The sequence below is a fragment of the Manacus candei genome, unplaced genomic scaffold (assembly GCF_025592945.1).
Source record: "Manacus candei isolate 608988 ecotype Guabito, Panama unplaced genomic scaffold, ASM2559294v1 h1tg000050l, whole genome shotgun sequence".
Classification (NCBI taxonomy): Eukaryota; Metazoa; Chordata; class Aves; order Passeriformes; family Pipridae; genus Manacus; species Manacus candei.
Genome location: NW_026138098.1, coordinates 32,040,725 through 32,061,218, shown reverse-complemented (window position 1 = coordinate 32,061,218; position 20,494 = coordinate 32,040,725). Strand labels below are relative to the sequence as shown.

General features: G+C 42.3%; 1 protein-coding gene across 11 annotated transcripts in view; it reads left to right on the top strand.

Moving 5' to 3' along the window:
- JMJD1C (jumonji domain containing 1C) overlaps positions 1-20,494 on the top strand; it is a 163,884-nt gene that overhangs the window by 125,584 nt on the left and 17,806 nt on the right. For 9 of the 11 annotated variants that reach the window (XM_051800607.1, XM_051800614.1, XM_051800609.1 and 6 more), the window contains 9 exons: positions 4,708-4,832; positions 6,079-6,222; positions 6,341-6,533; positions 6,616-8,288; positions 11,314-11,486; positions 11,791-13,994; positions 16,610-16,811; positions 18,485-18,699; positions 19,640-19,792. In XM_051800607.1, coding sequence (XP_051656567.1) covers positions 4,708-4,832; positions 6,079-6,222; positions 6,341-6,533; positions 6,616-8,288; positions 11,314-11,486; positions 11,791-13,994; positions 16,610-16,811; positions 18,485-18,699; positions 19,640-19,792 — 5,082 coding nt within the window. The remainder of the gene's footprint in view (positions 1-4,707; positions 4,833-6,078; positions 6,223-6,340; positions 6,534-6,615; positions 8,289-11,313; positions 11,487-11,790; positions 13,995-16,609; positions 16,812-18,484; positions 18,700-19,639; positions 19,793-20,494) is intronic. The other 2 variants (XM_051800613.1, XM_051800618.1) reach the window with 2 other exon arrangements.

Here is a 20,494-nt window from a genome sequence, read left to right as displayed (position 1 = left end):
CATAGCATTTGTGATATAATGGAGAATATATTTCTAACTTGGAAGTTATTTTTTGGAAGTATTTGTTAATACAAGAAAACAAGACTATGTAAGAAGCTTGTTGGTGGCTGCTTCAGACTGTTCTTAACTTGTTTGATGTTTTAGTGTTTACAGCAAAAGCTGAATATCATAGATATTTTATGAAGTTTGTTGTGAAACTAAGTGTGTATGAATGGCAACCACACACATTTTGGCATGTTTAAAACTGTTCTGTGCTCTGTAGTGTTACTGTTACGTGTGATAACTTCTCAGATACCTGTCTGTGCTTGTAGTTCTTCACAGTTCTGTCACAGATGAAGAATACTTTCAGATCCCCACCCCACACCCTCACCCCCTGGCTGAAAAGTACCTTTCAGATCACAATTTTGTAACTCGAGTCTAATGCTGGAAGGTTGCAGCAAATGCTGTATACAAGAATATTGACACTGTAGATTCAAGTTACAAGAAAACAAGTATGAATTAGAAGAAATTATTTTGGTTCCTTGCTGATAATAAAAATACTGTTGCATTGACAATATATTCATTGACATGCAGGCAGCTCTTCAGAGGCATTCCTAGGATGGGAGGCAGAAACTAACCTCTGCAGTCTGGACTAAAATCCCCATGCAAACAGTAAAGCAGTTTCAGAACAAAAATGCTTAAGCAGTCATTTTATAAATGAAGATTGTGAGGGAAGCAGTAAATAATCAGATAATTTGAGGATGGTTCTGAGGTTTTCTTGCTGTCTGGTTTCTTTGATAAAGCTAAGATCAGAAGACCAAAGGAATATGGTAAGTTTAATATTGAAGTTACAGTAAAAAACCTATGCCTTTCCTTCTGCGGAGTTTCTAATTTGACTAGGTGTGATTATTCTTATGGGCAACAGAAAAAGGATGCTGAAAAAGCAACTTGTGGAATTATGTAGATAGTGAGTCGGTATGTTGGTGTCATTTTAGATTTTACTTTAATATCCTCAGATGCAACACAAGTTAATAGTCTTTTGATGAAATTTGCAGCCAAAACCGGATTGAGAGGTGATGCAAAATCGAATTAGGGCTGTATGAAATGGAAACTAAAATTGAGCTTGTTTACTGTATTTTATTAGAGTAACAGTAATAAGGCAATTGTAAAAGTCTCTGTTACACTGGTACAGAATCAATACTTGAGCAAAGCCCCAGCAATATTGAAATTATCATCTAAATGAGACTGCAAGCCCGCCATCCACACAACTTATTTACTTCCCATCATTGCAGGAACTGTATTTTTGTCTTTATACATATAATTTCTCAAATAGATGTTTCAGTGCTTAGAAGTGCACAAATGCAGAGTGTCTTGGATGGTGAGATGAATCTAATCCAAATGTCCCTTCAGAACAGTTTTCCGCATCTCAGGAGAAGCTGCAGTTCAAATGCCCTTGCAGCCCTGGTGTGATATGTGAGACACGAGGAGACACGAGCTCCCTGGGGCAGTGAGCTCCCTGGGGCAGTGACGTGCCAACCACGAGGCCCTTGGCAGTGCCACCACCTCCGCCCCGGGGGATGGCGGTCAGGCAGTGGGGACTGCTGTCACATTCTCCCAGGGCATAATCTGCTCCTGGTCACGGAGACTTTGCATTTGGCACAGCCCTTGCAGTGGCTTACAGACAGCCCTCTGGCAGTGCCAGCTACTGTGATCTAGTCGTGTTATCCTCCTTTTCTCCTTCCTTCTCTTCTGTGGTTTGCTTCACCTTCTCCATTATTACGATTTTCTTGTTCCCTGCAATTTAAGCAACGTTTTCAGTTCTACCTTGTCTAGACATATCTGTTAAGGTTATCACCATATTCTCTTACTTCATCCTCTGCGACATCTTTAGGATCCAACCTTTTCCTTGTTGTCTGTCATGCTTGAAACCTTTATGTCATAACCTAGTATTTTCTATGTTGACTCTCACAGTTAAAATGCAGTTTATCTGAAGAAAGAGGAGGGCTGGATAAAATCATTAAAATCAGATTCCAGATGTTTGAAAAGAAACATGCCAATTTGAGGAGGGAGAATTTTAGTTTAAACCAGTCCAATTATTTACAAGAATGAGACTAAAGTAAAAAAATTGGCCCGTGTGTAACCTTTCCTTTGGACAGCAGTCACAGCAGCATGCTCTACAGTAGAGATTGTAGCTTTGGCAGGAAAGTAGTTTATTCCTTGTTTAAAAAAAACCCCCAGGCTCCTCCCAGACTTGGCCAGGTTGAAAGCTTTTGGGACAAATAAAACCAGTTCAAGGAACATAGCGAAGTGTCTTTAATTTTTAACAATTAAAATGTTTTATTTTTTTCTTCCTATTAGATTTATTATCACTACAATCTCAGGCTGAGTGTATAATAATCCTCTCGAAACGCTGAGTGTGCTTCAGCCCTGAACATATTTCCTCATAGTACTGCACAGGCTGTTCAAACAATATGTAGCTAAGCGTGATTCAGCCAGGGACTGGAAACAAAGCCAGGCTTTTCCTGTAATGGCTGCTTGTGGCTGGGCTGGGCTGGAGCTGAGCTGGCCTGTGGTGTGTGACTGCAGTTTAATCTTTCTCCTTCTTCCTGTCACTCCAGCAGCATGTAAGAAAAAACCCCAACCCTCTGCTTTTAAAAGGTAGATAAAGTCTCTTTTAAAAATAGATAGGGTAACAACTGGGATGAAGGACAGACAGAGATTAGAACAAGGAGTAAGAGGAAAGAAATTGGCACTGGGTCAGTGCAGAGGAGTAGGAGAAGCTGGAAGCTGTTGGAGAAGGAAGGATGGAGCTTGTAAGCTGAGAAGACTGGGAAAGGACTTAGAAGCCAAGGGCCTGGAATCTTAAATGCTAAAACGAGACAAGAAGCTGGGGAGAGGCTGGTTCTGGTTATGCAAGGGACTAAAAATCATTGTGCAGTTAGCAGTAGGATGCAAGAGAGGAGGAGCTGGGATAGGAAAGTAGGAATGGCAAATCTGCACAGAGACAGAGGCAAAATTTTACTGGGACTGTCTGAATAAGACAGAGCTTTGGGACAGCCATTAAAAGTTCAAGATGTGGAGAATGTGGATGGGTCAGGCAGCCAGAAGTGTGGGAGCTGAGCTGGAGGCGTTTTGCAGGGGCATATGGAGTAAGAGTTGGAGAGAAGCCATCAGGAAATGTGTCCCCACGGGAACCCTGTCTGGTCCAAGACCAGGAATGTGAGACATTAAGCTTGTGGATTCTTCCTCTTTTTCCTGCCCATACGTATGTGTGATTGGCAGCGCCTGTACTGGCACATTTCTGACCCTTGTCTGTGCAGCTGAGTGTGTGGAGACACGCTCCAGGGGTGAGTTAACACCGGTGGCTCAGGCAGTTCAGTAGGTCTCGAGGTGTCAGTTGCACCACGAGTGATGTGGATGGTGGTGAGAAGGGCGTTTCTGTTCCCAGCTGGTTTTAAAACCTAGACAATCACATGCAAAAGGTATTTCAGAAGGCCTTGCTAAGGTTCCAGAATTAAACCTTAAGACCACTTGGAAGTGTGACATTAAAAACAATCCTTGTGGTCACACACAGTCATGTGCAGAGTTGGACCCAGTTGTGTGAAGGTGGCTGATTTTTACCAGAGAAAGCTGTCACCTGCGAGGTCCCTGGCCTGTTTCCTGCAGATGTTTGAGCTTGCTTAATGTACTAGGCAGGGCTTGGAAAAAATGATCTTTAGGAAAGACAGGGGAATTTTGGCCTTGCCTGTGTGGTTCAGCAGCTAAGCACTCTTAAATCACTTAAGTTAGGCTGTTTGTAGGTTGTCACTGAGTGGTTTTACTTCCCTTCCTATGTGCCTGGGGTTTGGTTGCAGAAGTAGCAAAACCCACACGGTTGGAACTGAACTTGGTGGCAGGGTTGCTTGGTCGGACAAAATGTTGTATAAACATCAAGTGTGACGAAGCTTAGGGTCCCAGGGATCAACTGAGACACTGAACATGAATAAAATTGTTGAATCTCAATTTCCGTGTCTTGAAACAGACTCCAGAGTAGGTACTGTATCATACTGTCTCCCCATGCCTGTTGGCTTTTGGAAGTGAATTAAACTGAGCTTTACAAAGTGTGTGAGGTGTCTTTGTGTTCCTGAAAACAGGAGCCGAAGTCTTCATACCGTGTGTGCTTGAGTGTTCTGTGTGGCCATAGCAGGCATGGGATCACTCAGCTGCCTTTCTGCCTGCTGTAATGGGGAGAAACTCTGTGGTCACTTATGGGAAAGACTTGGCAGATGCAGAGCCTAACCACCAAGATTTAAATCTTTTTACCAGCAAACCAGCTGAGCATGTGACTAGCCTGTTAAATAGCTTCTGTATAACCCACTGCTGCCACTTTCTAGCCTTTCGGATTACTTTTCTGTGGTTGCTGTTTGTAGGCAGGAGTTTTCCCATCATGTGTCATCATGGTTGCAGAAAGATTTAGTTAAGAGAAGAAAATTGTATGTTGAAAATGTTAGCTGAATTGACCTTAAAGCATACTTATATGTGCCATTTACATTTCAAAATGTCTTCCGAAATCAAATAAAATCCACAGGCAGTGTTGTGCCAGAATTGGCTGTGGTTTGCTCCTCATGCCATGAGCACTGTATGTTTGCTGTGAAGCTTAAAAAAAAAAAAAACAGGCAGGAAAACCCATGTATGCCTTTTTTTTTTCTTAATTCCTCAATGTTTTTTTTATTTCTTCCTCTTCCAAAGGTCCGTACTCCTTAAATGGTTATAGGGTGAGAGTGTACAGACAGGATTCTGCCACCCAGTGGTTCACTGGCATCATCACTCACCATGATCTCTTCACCCGCACTATGGTTGTTATGAATGACCAGGTGAGTTTGATAGAGGATACCCAGAAAACAAGCTACGAGCAAACTGCGCACTGGGAGGTCTTAATTTCTGTCACTGGTACTGAGAAACCCACGGAACTGTTTGGTTCCAGCAGGGCGAGGGTGTCACTGCGCTCAAACTACGGCACGACTGCACTGGGCCGCGACTGCACCCCCCCCCCCTGGAGCTGAGCACTTGGACAGAGATATGATTAGTGCCAGTCTAGAATTCCTTCTGCTGTTGCTACTTCCCTAGTGAAGGCTTTGAAGTGAAGCAATCTGGTTTTAAGAACTGGTCTTCCCTGTCAGTTCTGTTGGGAATTTCTTTCCCAATGATGAAATCTTTTAGCGCTGCAGTAATAATAATTACTTTTTCCAAGTAATTGAAATAGCCATTTGTTGAATTAAGCATTTACTACAGCCCTAATTTATATTTAGTGTGGTGGGTTTCAGTTTTATTTCTGAATTTGATGTTACAAAAAGAATTAATACTGGTGTTTTTAGTGGCAGTAATGAATTCTACTTCAGGAGAGTAATGACTCAGTAGTAATGTAGGGAATGACCTATCTGCCTTGAAATGACTGACAAAATTTTGTGTGTGACAATAAAAACTAGTCTGGTACTCAAATACCTTCTTTCCCTTAATTCTCTCTAATTGATTTTCCCTAAGTGTTATTTTTTTCACTTTGTGCCACATTCTTTGAAGATCTGGTTAGCATTTCCTGCTTTATGATATTCCTTACTAGTAACACTAGTCTTTAGAATTTTTGCCTCCGGTCATTTTGGTTCCCTTCTTGCAGCAGTTTTGCTTCTGTTGGAAGCAATACTGTAATGTGCTTCTGCAATATAATTTGTAGTATATGAAATAAATTTTATAAAATGCTTGTGTATCATAATTGCTACTTAGGTATTATTCTATGAATAGCTCAGTTTAATCTCAAATTTTCAGGTCAGGGAAGGGAGGGAAAGAAGTGGTGGTGGGGTCCTTTCTCTTTAAAAAAAAAAAAAGATATTTTTGCTATGATATGTAAAGACACATTTGCTTTAGTTTGACACTGTTCCCAGCCTTTGTTGTGTCATATGTCAGTTCTGCTTGTCAGGATTAAGTAGGCTTTTCTCTGATTAGTCTTTAGCACACAAAATAGACTGGCGAACACTGATACAGAAAATACAGATAGGGTATTGTCTGAACATCTGCTGATTGTTATTTTCTCTCTCTCTCTCTCTTTTTTTTTTCTTCATAAACCAGGTGTTAGAACCTCAGAATGTTGATCCTTCTATGGTTCAGATGACCTTTCTAGATGATGTTGTTCACTCTTTGTTGAAAGGTGAAAATATTGGCATCACTTCACGCCGACGGTCTCGTTCCAACCAGAACAGCAACACAGTTCATGTAGATACATTTATCTTTTTACCTAAGTATTTTCATATATTGAGAATGTTAAAAATACATGTTTAAAGACACTTAATTAACATTGCATTTAAGTCCATTAATCACAAATTATTTTTAGGGTCATTATACACGTGCACAAGCAAATAGTCCCAGACCAGCAATGAATTCCCAAACTGCAGCACCAAAACAGAATTCTCACCAGCACCAGCAACAGAGGAATACTCGGCCAAACAAGAGGAAAGGCTCTGATAGCAGCATACCTGATGAAGAGAAGATGAAAGACGAAAGATATGATTATATAGGTCGAGGAGGTAAAAGCAGGGAAAGGGAGGGAGAGCTTCTTAAAACTGTATTAGGCTGAAAATGTGATAGACATGTTTTTATCTTTTACAGAAAATCCCAAAACCAAAAATAAACACTTTCTTAGCAAAAGAAGAAAACCTGAAGAGGATGAAAAAAAGTTAAATATGAAGAGACTGCGGACAGACAATATCTCAGATTATTCTGAAAGCAGCGACTCGGAAATTTCGAATAAAAGATTAACAGATTCATCCTCAGAGCAAAATTCAGAAAATGAGTTAAAAAGCAAGAACACTTCAAAGATAAATGGGGAAGAAGGAAAATCCCAACCTACTGAGGGAGTAGAACAGACACTAACGGATAGACGGTCTCCTTGGGATGAAGTACAGGAGGATAAAAACCATGAAGAGACAGAAAGGCTGAAGTCATCAGTCTTGGATCAGCAGGAAAAATCTTCACTCCATGCAGGAGAGCAGCCAACACCTTATGAGCAGAATGCCAAGGATGTACATGCTCTAGAGTGTAATGCAGAAAAACATCATACTGCAGAGTTAAAAAATGAGCAGTTTTTACCCAGACCTCCTACTCCAAAATGTGTTGTTGATGTTACTAATAAAAACAACTCTGAAAAGGAGAACCAGGATAATGCTGCAAGTACCTTTGGTTTGCAAACGGTTCAGAAAATAGAATCTCACAGCAGCGATTTAAAACAGCAGTTTGCAAATGCAAATTTCCTTGAAGCAAGAAAACAGGAAGCTGATCAAAGTTGGGTTAACAGTGTTGTTAAAACGGATTTGATACAACCTGGGGTTGTAAAAGCGTTGCCAGTAAATGAACACTTAAATTCTGAAAAAGAGAAAGTGCAGTATGGCTCGTTTATGTCTTCGTTAAATGTAGCTTCTCTAGCAGAAGAGAGTAAACTGCGTAAACAAAGTCCAGCCCCCGATTCTGTGAAGTCAAAATCTAGTGCTTCAGTTGATCATCCTAAAACAAAGTCACCTGATGTTAAGCCTAAATTCACCCAATCTTCTGATACTGTGAAGTCTAAGGTTAGTTCCCAAAACAGCCATGCTACTGGATTAACAAGGTCAGCCAATAAAACTGATCATGATTTGCCTAGGTCTAGTTTTCATCCAGTTCCAGCTAGAGTTAGTGCTCTAGAAGCTACTAAAAGTCCTCTTATCATTGACAAGAATGAACATTTCACAGTATACAGGGACCCCACTCTGATTGGACAAGAAACAGGAACTAATCACATTTCACCTTATTTGCATCAGCATAATTATCCTCTGCATTCCTCATCCCACCGAACCTGTTTAAATCCAAATGCTCATCATCCTGCATTAACTGGTTCATCCCATCTGCTCGCTGGGTCTTCAGCTCAGGCTCCCTTGTCCGCTATTAACACTCACCCCCTTAGTAGCGCCTCCCACCATTCCGTCCATCACCCTCATCTGCTCCCCGCAGTGTTGCCTGGAGTGCCTGCTGCCTCCTTGCTGGGTGCCCACCCGCGACTAGAGACTGCTCATGCCAGCAGCTTAAGCCATTTGGCATTAGCACACCAGCAGCAGCAACAGATGTTACAACACCAGTCTCCACATCTTCTCGGACAAGCTCATCCTTCTGCTTCCTATAATCAGCTAGGGCTTTATCCAATTATTTGGCAGTATCCAAACGGAACACATGCTTACTCAGGACTCGGTCTGCCCTCCTCCAAATGGGTCCACCCAGAAACTCCTGTTAACGCGGAGGCTTCCTTGAGAAGGGTAAGTTGAGATCTTTTCTTAATGACGTATTTAGCTGGGCCTGGTGTCTCCCAGATGTGGTAATTTGTGTCACACCGACTGTACTGTCATGGTGGGTTTTTTGAGTAGGCAGAGAGCTAGGAATGGAACTCCAGCAGTAACCATTGTCTCAGGGTGGATGTGAGCAGGGAGTTTTCCCAGACCTTGATTTCTTAAGACTTCTGAAGAAAGACGAAATGTTTGGTTTTAGATCATGACCAGGCGAGGTCAGCCAGCTGGTTTGGGAACTCAAGTTCACTGAGTAAATATTTGCTACCTTGAACTGTGTAAACCATTGGGTAAGTGAAACACTAGGAGAGGTAGGACAATTGTCTTCATAGTGAAATTTTGTGTATGCTCCCTGAGTAATGGCAAAAGATTGAGGCAGAAGTTCTGAAGATAAATACTCTAGCATTTATAAATCTTTCTTGCACTTTACACCCATTTCTCTTGTCTTTACACCTATCTGTGTACCCTCTCTTAGCGTATCTTTTCTCCCCTTCTGTTCCTGTTGACATACATCCCTGCCTTCCCATCTGTTTTTTACTCCTCTGTATTCAAGTCAGGGTGATTCCTCTGTCTGTTTGCTGAGTACAACCACTGAAGTCTCAGAAGACATGGTTTGTGTTTTTCATCTTGCCCAGTGCGGCGGCGGGGTTTGGCAGGCAGACGTGGCAATTACAGGAAAAGTTTTCTCAGCTCCTGCAGGCTTGGGATATGGCATGCTCATTGCAGGCACCTCAGAGGAATAGTGTAAGATGAAGCATGTGTAGTGCAGACAGAAACTTCGGAGAGCTTTATCGCCAGCTTCAATCAAATCTCCACTGAGCTTGTGCACACTGATTTTAGAGGCTTACAACTTGGCCTAATTTGGGCAGATTTTCACAGGGACCACAAAAGGCGTGTTGCTGACAGTGGTCCTTCTGCCAAATTGTAAGCCTTTGTGTCAAAGCTTGGAGTTCCTCAATGGTTATAAAGACTTTTTGCTTTTTCATCATGGGGAAAGCTATTCTTCCCCAGACTCATTCTTGAGAAAAGCCAAACCATTGTGGCTCAGTCTTTCCCAAAACAGCCGGTTTGAGTTGGCCTTGTAATATGAAGTAAGTTTGATCTAAAATGTGATAAAGTCAAATGCAGCAGAGAAGAAAAGCCTTAGAGAAAACTATAGGTGGATTTATCTTTTCATGTTGCTACCTGCTCCACCCCATACTAAAGTCCGTTTTAAAGAACTTATGATAGACGTTGTTTTCACTTTGGCTGCCTGAAGTATGCAGCCCTGCATTCCGAGGCACGTAGCTTTTTAATTATGTTGATATGTGGCAATTGTCTTGTGGTGACTTGTCTCCTGGCTCTCGCACTGGAGGCCTTTTTTAAATAGATCTTAGAAACCCAGAATGGGCGTTTCCGAGGTCGGTTTGCATGGATGCCACGATCACAGAAAGGGATCTGTGTTTCAGCTGTAAGAGCAGCAGCAGCAGCCACCCTTGGCTCAGGGCTGAACCGTGTCTGTGAGCTGAGGGAAGTGTGCCCCAAGCCCACCTTTCCCTCCTGTCCATGGGTGGCTGTGGCAGCTCCCGTCTTTGGGCCGGGCCGTAGATGCTGTAGGTGGAGTCACAAAGCTGTTTGAGCAATGCTTGGTGCTCAGGCAGATGTTCCCCGGCTCCTCTAGGGAGAAGGTGACAGGCCTTCTTTGCATAATACCTTAATGCAGCTTACAGGCTGTTCGTGGGAACACCACAGCGTGGGAACTCCTGGCCCAGGAAACGTGTGTACTAAAACTGCTCGCACAAACCCAAGCGGTTGCTTAAATATTCAAAAATACAGAAATCAGAACTTCAAAGTCGTAGCACCTGCAGATCTATCCTGTGCTCTGTGTGTGTGTCATGAGAGCTCTTGGCTCCCCTTCTGCTGCAACGGTTCCCGACTGGGAGTTGCCAAGCCTGGGGAGAAGGAGGGGGATGGACTGGTGAGGAGAAGAAGGTGGGGATCGAGCAGCACCGAGAGGCTTCGGGGTGCACGTGAAAGCGCTGCTCACTCTTGTCTCAGTCCCCCTTCTTGGCTTGTCCCTGGCACTTGAGCCCCACTTGAACAGGGTGCCCTGCTTTTCCACACTGCTGCACGCACTTCTCTTAAGCAGAGGAGGCAGGGAAAGGGGAGAGACAGAGAGCTGCTCTTGGTCTTTCCTGCAGGCTGTTACACAAGTTCCAGAGAAGAAAGAAAACAGAACCTTAAGAAAGTAGTAGATTAAAAAACAGTTTCATAAATTAAGACTTAGTAGTGTGTCTGTGTAAACAAGGAGGTTGGTTTTGCCCACCTTTGGAGTATTTAGGTACAGAGCACAAAATTGTATGTACTGTGGCTTTGCCATGCTGCACAGTATGGCAGGTGTGTACATTTATGGTTTAGTAGTGTGATGGTGATCATCATACCAAATAAAAATACCTGGCTAAATAAAGCAGATTAATTAGGATTATCATAATCATTTGGCTGGGGGGAAGAAAGGAACATCCAGGAAGGAGTTACTTATAGCCCTTGTATTGAGATTTGTCATAAAGCTGGAGATGAAGTTATCTTCCTGAAATATTAAGCCATATTTGTATCTTCAAAGAAATACTTCTTGCAATTCATTGAAGCAGTTGTGGTCTCCTTACTAATAACTGAACTTAAGTGTTGTCAGGCTGTCATTGGTTTGTTAATTTTGATGAACTTGAGATGCTGTTTTAGAATTAACTGTTCATCCTGAGTACTTGAAAATTAAGTGGTTCTAAGAACGCTTCTGAAATGTGTAAACTGTTTTGTATGCTACAAGTCCGGGGAAGTACAATTGCATTGTTCCAGTTGATCAGAAAAGTGACTTAAATGTTAAATTTTATTTACTGGATATGATTTCATACTGGAATCCATTATTTTTCTCTGATCATTGAGTAGGACTTGATACAGTGACCCTTGTGGTCCCATGATTATTTTGAAATGTGTTTTTATTTTTTGTTTTGGTTGGTATTAACAGAATACTCCCAGCCCCTGGTTACACCAGCCCACCCCAGTGACCTCAGCTGACAGCCTTGGTTTACTGAGTCACATTCCCGTGCGACCATCCAGCGCAGATCCCCTGCGGCCTCTCAAACTGACAACACATTCCAGCCCTCCGTTGTCCAAAAGTATTGTAGAGCATCGCAAAGAGTAAGTTTGCTGTTTAACTCGGTGTGAGAGGGTACATTTCAGCAGGTGGTGTTACCTTCAAGCTTCATTTTAGTTTATTTGTAGACATGGGTGGAGACAGGCTTGTCGGTGTGCTGCCCTGTTGATTTATAATGGCACTGCAATTCACGGGCCATCTGAAGACTTGAAAATTGTACCTAATATAAAGAAAAGTGGGGTTTTGTGTTATTAGATAACTTTGTTCGGGCATGGGAAGAAAGGTCTTCTGTCTGGCACATTGCACTGCATTCAGACTGACTTGTGTTTGCTTAACCTTTTCAAACAGAGAACTGGAGAGGAAGGCATTTGTTGAACCTTTGCGTTCTGTTACCACTGCACCAGTAAAGACTGAGCTGGAGCAGAGCAGAACGCAGGCAGCAAAGGAGAGCCATATGCACAGACATTTTGCAGATCCGATGTTGAACCAGCTGCCAAGGCCACCACAGGAGACTGGGGAACGACTGAGCAAATACAAAGAAGAACACAGACGGATACTCCAAGAAAGTATTGAAGTTGCTCCTTTCACAGCTAAAATAAAAGCGCTGGAGGGAGAGAGAGAGAACTACTCCAGGGTAACATCCTTATCTTCAAGTCCCAAAAGCCATTCGGTGAAATACGACAAAGATGCTGAACGCTCTGTGTCAGAACTCTATAAAATGAAGCATTCGGTTCCACAGAGTTTGCCACAGAGTAACTATTTCACTACCTTGTCTAACAGTGTAGTAAATGAACCTCCAAGATCCTACCTATCAAAGGAAGCTTCAGGGGCATATGTTGATAAACAAACTAATTGTCCTTCAACAGCAGCTAGTCCCCAGGCTCTCCCTTCTTACATTTCTTCTCTTTCAAAACCTCCACCTTTAATTAAGCACCAACCAGAGAGCGAAGGCTCTACAAGCAAGGTACCCGAGCAGCTTTCACAGTCAGTGCAGTCTCACTCTGTAAATTCTTTCAGAAGTGACAGCAGGAGCCCTACTCAGTTGTCAGTCTCATCCTCAAATACACTCCGGAGTATGCCTGCATTGCACAGAGCCCCTGTGTTCCACCCTCCTGTGCACCAGAACCTGGAGAAGAAGGAAAGCAGCTATAGCAGCCTTTCACCTCCAACTCTAACCCCCGTTCAACCCGTTAATGCTGGTGGTGGTGGCAAAATACAGGAGCTGCAGAAACCACCAACTTTAGTACCTGAGCCCAAGGAAGCTCAGACTGTGTACAAGGGCACTTCTGAACAGAACGTATCAGAAATGTGGAAGTCTAATAATGCCCCAAATAACGAAAAAGCGGATTGGCACGTTGAAAGAATGAGTGGAAAGTCGCAGTCTGCTATGGCATCTGTTATTGTGCGTCCTTCTTCTAGCACAAAGTACGACAGTGTAGCAGTAGTGCAGCCTGCTTCCAAAGATCGAGCTAGTGAGAGATCTTCAGCTGTGACAAATCAAGCAGATTGCCTGAAAACAGCGGAAGCCAGGGAGACTGGAAGAGTCATTCTGCCAAATATGAACTCAGACAGTGCTCGCACACAGTATGAAAAGAAATTTCCAGCTGTCTCGCAAGGCAGCATTCCTCGTGCTGCCACCCCCACCACAACTATCATCTGCAGCACCAAAACGGATGTCACCACATCAGCAGCGACGACGACAAGCGTGTCGAGCTGGAGCAGCTCAGAAGTGACTTACTCCTTATCGAGCACGGTCCTGGCGTGCACAGCGCTGGAGTGCCCGGCCTCGAGAGCCGGGAGTCAGGCGGTGGCGCAGGCCCAGGAATGCAAGGTCAGCACTCCAGCTCCAGTTACACCCGCTGCTGGCAGCGCTGCTCAGCCCAGCTCAGGATTCTCCACCTCCACCGACTTTGTCCATTTGAAAAAGCACAAGGCGGCGTTGGCTGCAGCTCAGTTTAAAAGTAGTAACACCAGTGAGGCCGAGTCCAACTCTGTGAAAAATCAGACATTTTCAACCTCTCTCTCCCTAGACAGTGGTGTCGTCTGTAATACAATAAACAAAGCGAACTCTGTAGGCAGTGGGCAAACTTCCCAGACGAGTCAGCCAAACTACCACACTAAACTGAAAAAGGCTTGGCTAACAAGGCATTCAGAGGAAGATAAAAACACTAATAAAAAAGAGAATTCAGGGAACAGTGTTTCAGAAATTATTAAGCCATGTACTGTCAATTTAATAGCTTCTACATCAAATGATTTGCAAAATAACATAGATAGCAAAATCTTGGCAGATAAGTTTGTGAAGGAAGAGAAGCACCCAAGGAGAAAAGGAAAACGAACTTACGAGTCTGGCTCTGAAAGCGGTGACTCTGATGAAAGCGAGAGCAAGTCAGAGCAAAGGACTAAACGGCAGCCCAAGCCAACTTACAAAAAGAAACAAAATGATTTGCAGAAAAAAAAGGGTGATACCGAGGAAGAAGTGAAACCAAATGGTGTCCTTAGCAGGAGCGCCAAAGAGAAAAGCAAGCTGAAGTTGCAGAGCAGCAATAACAGCAGTGAGTATATTAATCTGATCTGGAGGACACAGACTAATGTGAAGTCTAGTGCTGATAATCCTGGAGGGTTTGTCATGCACGATAGCTGGGAAAAGAGTTAAAAAGCATACCTGTGTAAATGAGTAGGGCCAGATTTATCTGTCTCAAGGCCATTTGAAATGCCATGGTGTAAGAAATACAGCATTTTTTATATCTATGTTAACAAACTGGTTCTTGGCCTAAAAATAAGCAGTAAACAAACTGGTTTATGCTGTCGGTCAGAATTGAGCAGGCTGGTGCATATAGTTGTGCTAAATGGCACAACTATATATATGTATTGAGACACAAATATATGTTGAGGCTTTTTTTATTTTAAGATCTAATGCCTTTATTTTTAGAGCATTGCTGGAGGGAGAGATTCTCTACTGTTGAGTTTTAATTCATCCTTTGATCAGAAAGCCAGAGACAGTTCCTTGAGAACCTGATACCACTGTTATGATTTGGTTAATTTAATGAAAGGTTTAAGGGAGTGTCATTTCACACTCCTAACTAGCATGTGTAGTACATGGTGTTAACATCCCTCTTGTTTAAGGAATAAAGAAATTTAGGGAAATACAAATTTCAATTTAAATGTAATACTGTGACATGTAGCAGATTGTAACTAGATTAGTCTGAAAAGAGAAACTGGTCTGGCAACATGAGGGATTTTATGTAAGAACTCGCCTTATTTTTTATCCCAATTTATTCTTCTCCAAGGACTCTTCTTTTGTCTTTAGTCTGGTTGAGTATGAGAGAGTCTACCATTAAATTACTTTTTGTAAGAATTTTTAAGTACAGGTAGCAAGAAAATGAGCAATGCTACCTGTAATTACATTCTGTGGCTTTTCACTGTCGGATGTATAAAGTTACTCTTCTGGTATTTGAGAGTACTTGATCCATCCCTAAGTTGTACTGGGTTCTGGAAGTGTTGTAAGTCTGTCTGAAGTATTCTGGGTATTGGGTCCAGTGATGATAGTATTATTTTTTTTCCTGCCCAACCAAAGGGAAGATCAAGGCAAACATGTCTGTAAAATCTTTTTCAGCTTCGTTTCTTAAAGTAAACTGTAAACATACACATATAACATGTTAGGTCTTTATGACCTTTGTACTGTTGCAAAAGATTTGCTGTGGTTGTTATAATTTCTGAGAGAGAGCTGGTCAGAGATTCTCCTTCAAAAAGAACTTTCCACAAAGATTTACACAAAAACATAGTCAACCTCGAGGAGCTTTCTTGAAAGAAGAGGTTCCTCTGGGACAGCTGCCTGGGCTGTCTGTAGGTGGCTGAAGATAACGAACTGTGCTGCAGGATCTGGGGCAGTTTTGAAACATGGGTGGTATCTGGATGCTGCCAGGGTTGAAAACTGCTTTGTCCTGGTGCCGTTTTGGAAAGCCCCAGGAGCTCGTGTGCTAGCCAGAGCGCTCAGAGCTCCAGGCTGTGAGGCTCCCTCCTGCAAAGCGAGGCATTGCACGGCCCTCCAAGTGTTGGGGGTCCTCCAAGTTCCTACCCACAGAGCTTGAAGTGTAGCAGCTCCCAGATGACACCCAGGATCTCTGCTTCCAAGGCAGGAAACATTGGTTTTGGGCTAGTAAACCTGTACTTTGGCCGTTTCTACTCCCAAGTTGTAATCCAGTTACTGACATGACCTGGATGAGTGTGAGGTGCAGTTTGTAGGCCATGAACTGAGGCACAGGCAGTCTGTCACTTGCAAAGTTTGCACAAGTGATCTCTGGCAAAATACTGATCTGAACCCAGGTACCAAGTCAAAAGTTAGCACCCTGACCTCTCTGTCATCCTGCATCAGATCCCTGTTCACGGGACATGAACTTTCAGGAGTAGTGGTAGATGAAATGACAGATACTTCTGTCTATCTGCAGATAAGACTGGTGCCACTTTTAAGAGTCATTGAAATGAAAGCCTGGTTAAATAACAACAGGGTTCAGTTTCAAATCGTGTTATGTGAAAATTGCACATATTACTCAATAGACTTGCTCCTCATGTTACTCACTGTCAGATCTGCTGACTTCTGTATTGAAAATAGAATTATACTGCTTAGCCCTACAAAGCCAACAAACTCCACAGAGAGTAAATGGATTTGTGAATAGAGTTGCTCTTCTGTAATCATATCTGTAACCTTCAGCAAAAATAAGTTTTGAAGAAGTAGGGGTTTCTTTTTTGGTTTTTGGGTTGGTTTTTTCAGACTCTGCTTTTATTCATTAAATTGTTACCTTTTTTGCCCGTATCTTCCCTTAAAACAGAGTCCAGACCTACCTTTCTTGAGGTATTGTATTTGTTTGCTTGTTTTGTCAGAATGAGATTGTGAAGATGGTTTTAATAGAATATTTGGTGAACGATGCAGCTAATATAAGGGAAATGCAGCATCTTGGGAGCTCAGCAGGTAATTAACTGTGCTCCTGCCTGCCTAAGTGTAACTGGTACCTTTGCTGGTTTAACTTGGGTGCTGACAGGCAGACAAGTGGAAATAATAATGGAATGTGTTATGCAGGTAACAAAAGAAATGTTGGACACTGACTGATGTTGACTGGGTTCTGCGAGTAGGGACTGCCAGTACCTCATCCCACACTCTCTTGTTTTGCAGCTGGTATACCTCGCTCAGTGTTAAAAGACTGGCGCAAAGTAAAGAAGCTGAAGCAAACGGGAGAGTCCTTTTTGCAGGATGATTCTTGCTCTGAAATAGGACCAAATTTGCAAAAATGCAGAGAATGTAGGTTAATAAGAAGTAAGAAAGGAGAAGAACCCACTCACTCACCAGTGTTTTGTAGATTTTACTACTTTCGGCGGTAAGTACGACTATTTTCCCGATAATGTGGTATTTTAATTTTTAAAAATAATACAGGCAAAGGAATTGCATGCTTGAAAGATGTCTGATTTTTCTGGCTCAGTCAGTCTGCCCAATAAAAGACAGCATCTAATTTAAGAGTATTTACATTTGTATTTCTTGTTTCTTTTGTGGATTCTCTTCATTGCTGTTTAGAGCTTTATAGCAAAGACATCAGAACATCTGCCTGGTGTACCTTAGGCAAGCAGAAAATACATCACCTTTACACAGGTGTCTGACATTTGAAGTGGGATTTTCAAAAGGCAAGCTTCAGTTTTTCTGGACAAGTTGTACAACCACAGAGTTGTACAATTACTTATTTGTAATTGTTCTTCTGCCAGTATATGGTGGGAATGCTGCTCCAGGTTTTCTGAGGACAGAGGAGTTGTGACTTCCTTTTTCACAATTAATGGCCCATCAAGGGAAACTCAGAAGGAAGATTTCCCAGGGTGCAGTGTAGTGCACGTGGTGCAGGCAGCACAGTCACCAGGAAAGTGTGAAACAGCTTTAATTTGTGCACAGACTGTGTTATCAGTGTATATCCAGCTCATTTTGGACAAGAAACTGTTCCCTAGATTGGGTTTAATTTTTTATAATGAAGCTTTAGTGACAAGACTTGGTGGTAGTCCTACTGGAATCATTTCAAGGGTGGACTCTGAATACCTTCTGTGTAAAGAGTATTTACTTCCTAATGTGGCAAAGTTGGAATTTTGGTGGCTTTTTCCTCCTGTATAAAGGAGAGAACATAAAGTTTTGCCACCATTTTAAAACACTCTAATGGAATTTAAGAATTTGAATGCTTTGACTGTATTGTGGTAACTTTTCCAGCAGTTTTAATTATTTTCATTGTGTTTAGGTAGTAGGGCCTGAATTGTAAACAAAGTTTGCTCTTCTGTTGGAAGTTGTTGTAACTCAAAATTCATCATTTCTTCCTGTTCATTTGAATACCTACCTAAATGTCCTTTTTGGTATTTCTAAATTCAGGACCGTTTTGCTGACATAAATTCCTTAAATAATCACATATGTAAAATGATATACCCTGTTTTGTGCAAGGTGGAATAATGAATTGTTACTGCTTTAAAATAAGCTAAATAAGCCAGGGTTAGTTGAATGGTATTGGGCAGGGTAACAGGAAAGCCTGTAGTTATTTTAAAGGTCAGACCTTAGTAGATACAAAAACATTATCTTCTGTTAGTTTTCTCAGTATGAGAGCAGTAGGATACAAAAATCTATAAAATATGAATCAGACTGAGTGACTGCTGTTGCAGACACTCCAAAAATTGAAAGTGAGGAGTAGGTGGAACCAAACTTTGACAAAAAAAGAAAAAAGGCCCAAATTTTTCTGTCTGCAGTTTTAAATTAATAATAAATGTTACAGAGTAACAATGATGAGTAAATAGGATGCAAAAAAGTGCCTAATAGATTAATTTTAGTTTTCATGCTTCCTTATTGGTAATTTTAAAATCATTTTCATCTGTAAGGTTTATGTGAAAATTAAAATATATTGTAGGATGCTGAAGAAGGTAAAAAGAAAACTTTGGTGTTGTAAGACTTAAACAGCAAGATGAAGTCAGTAAACTGTAAGTCACAGAATACAATGATGCATGCACTTAAACTGTGTCTTTTCATTTTCAGGTTATCTTTTAGTAAGAACGGAGTGGTTAGGATAGATGGTTTCTCCTCTCCTGATCAATATGATGATGAAGCACTGAGTTTATGGACACATGAAAACTATGATGATGATGAACTGGACCTGGAAACTTCTAAATACATTCTAGATATCATAGGTGATAAATTTTGTCAGTTAGTAACATCTGAGAAAACAGCCATGTCGTGGGTGAAGAAAGACGGTAAGAAATCTCAATGCTCTCAAAGCATGGTGCAGTTTCCCTTGAGTGACCCATTGCTTCCTGTTGAGTAGCTTTTGTTCACTATACTGTCCTGCTGGATTTTCCAAGGCTGTTCTTTAAGAGGGCATGGTGGGAAGAAGCAGGTTCCTTCCTTGGGGCCAGCCCACTACAGAGCCAGGGCCGGGCTGCTGTTGGGGTTGGAGCAGCCTCAGTTCCCAGCTTGGCCTCCAGCTCTCCAGCCAGAGCAACCAGCTCCAAGAAAAGGCCCACTACGAGCCAGGCACTGACTCTTGCCAACAGACTGTGTTTGATGTGTCTCCTTTCCAAAACAAAGGAGAACGTAGCAGAGCATGTGCTAACGCTGTCACCTCCTCCCCACCAGAGCCACAGTCCATCCTTCTGGCCCATGGCAGATGGGCACAGGCTGGGAACAGGCTGGTGGCTCTACTAATTCCAGGCAGTATGAGGAGGAAGTGGGGCAGAAAACAGACGTACTGGCCAGGTCTCCGGAACAGATGCCTCCCTCTCCTCCTGCCAACTCCAACCGTCCAGCTCAGCGCTTTGGCTGCCCTTGAGATTAAACACATCCCATGGGCAGTCAGGGGAAAAACCCTCAGCTCTCCTGAGCACATGGGGTTAAAAGTATATGCTGAAGAGGTTCTTCATACTTGCAGCAGTATTTTTTCTGTGTGACTTTAGTCTGTGTTTTTTGAATGCTTTATTTCTTTACAGTGTATTGATAGTAGCATTGATGGGGAGACTGGGTGATGGAACTGAGGGGGGTACATGTTGATGGTCTGTTTATGAAGGATTGCTTTCCTCCCCCAGCACCCAGTTGTGTCTGAGGGGAAACCTATGAATGCTTCATCTATAAAGCCTATTCATTCTGTGTTTTGCATTTAAATTTCAGTCCTTTTATTCTGCTTATTTTGTATTTCAGCCAAAATTGCATGGAAGAGAGCAGTGAGAGGCGTCCGTGAGATGTGTGATGCATGTGAAGCCACATTATTTAACATTCATTGGGTCTGCCAAAAATGTGGATTTGTGGTCTGCCTAGATTGTTACAAAGCAAAGGAAAGAAAAAGTTCTAGAGGTCAGTTCTTTATGAACTAGAGTATTGTATAGGCTGTTTATTCTCATTTGTTGCAGAGCTGCTGATCCACTATAACTGTCTTTCTGTAAAGTGTTAAATTACTGCTTGTGTGTTTTGGTTTCTCTTACATCTTTTTTTGCCTCTTTTGTCAGTAGATATAGAATCAGTCATTCAGAAAGCAACTGCTGTGGGGGCTATTTTAGCTCTTTATCTGCAATTCAGTCTTTTTGTGTGGAGCTTACTTGTGCCTTGCCCCTCAAGGTTAAATTTTGTTCTTCAGTTGTGAGACTGATGCTCCATTACACCTCCCTGCTTTATGGTAACTCATTGCTGTTAAGACTTACCTTGATTTGAATGCCTTCTGGAGTTCTCCCTCCAGAGGTACGTGTCTTGTCATACTGACTTAACAGCCTATTTTATAGTTCTATCATAAAAAAAAAAGAGATGGAGAAAAATACTTCACATAGTATTTAAACTGAGTGTTAGTGGAGGTCTCACAGTCCATCAGCCTACACACATACCCAGTTTAATTCCTGTGCTTTAATGGAGATGTTGAGTTTGGTCTGTAGAGAAGTATAGCAGGACTGACTTGCAAACCTCTGATTTCTGGGTGACCCAGCCTGGTTGCAATTGCAAGGAGGAATGCTGGGAAGATTGATTTGGTGTTTGAGCCCTGTGCTGTGACACTGGTGCTCAGGCTGC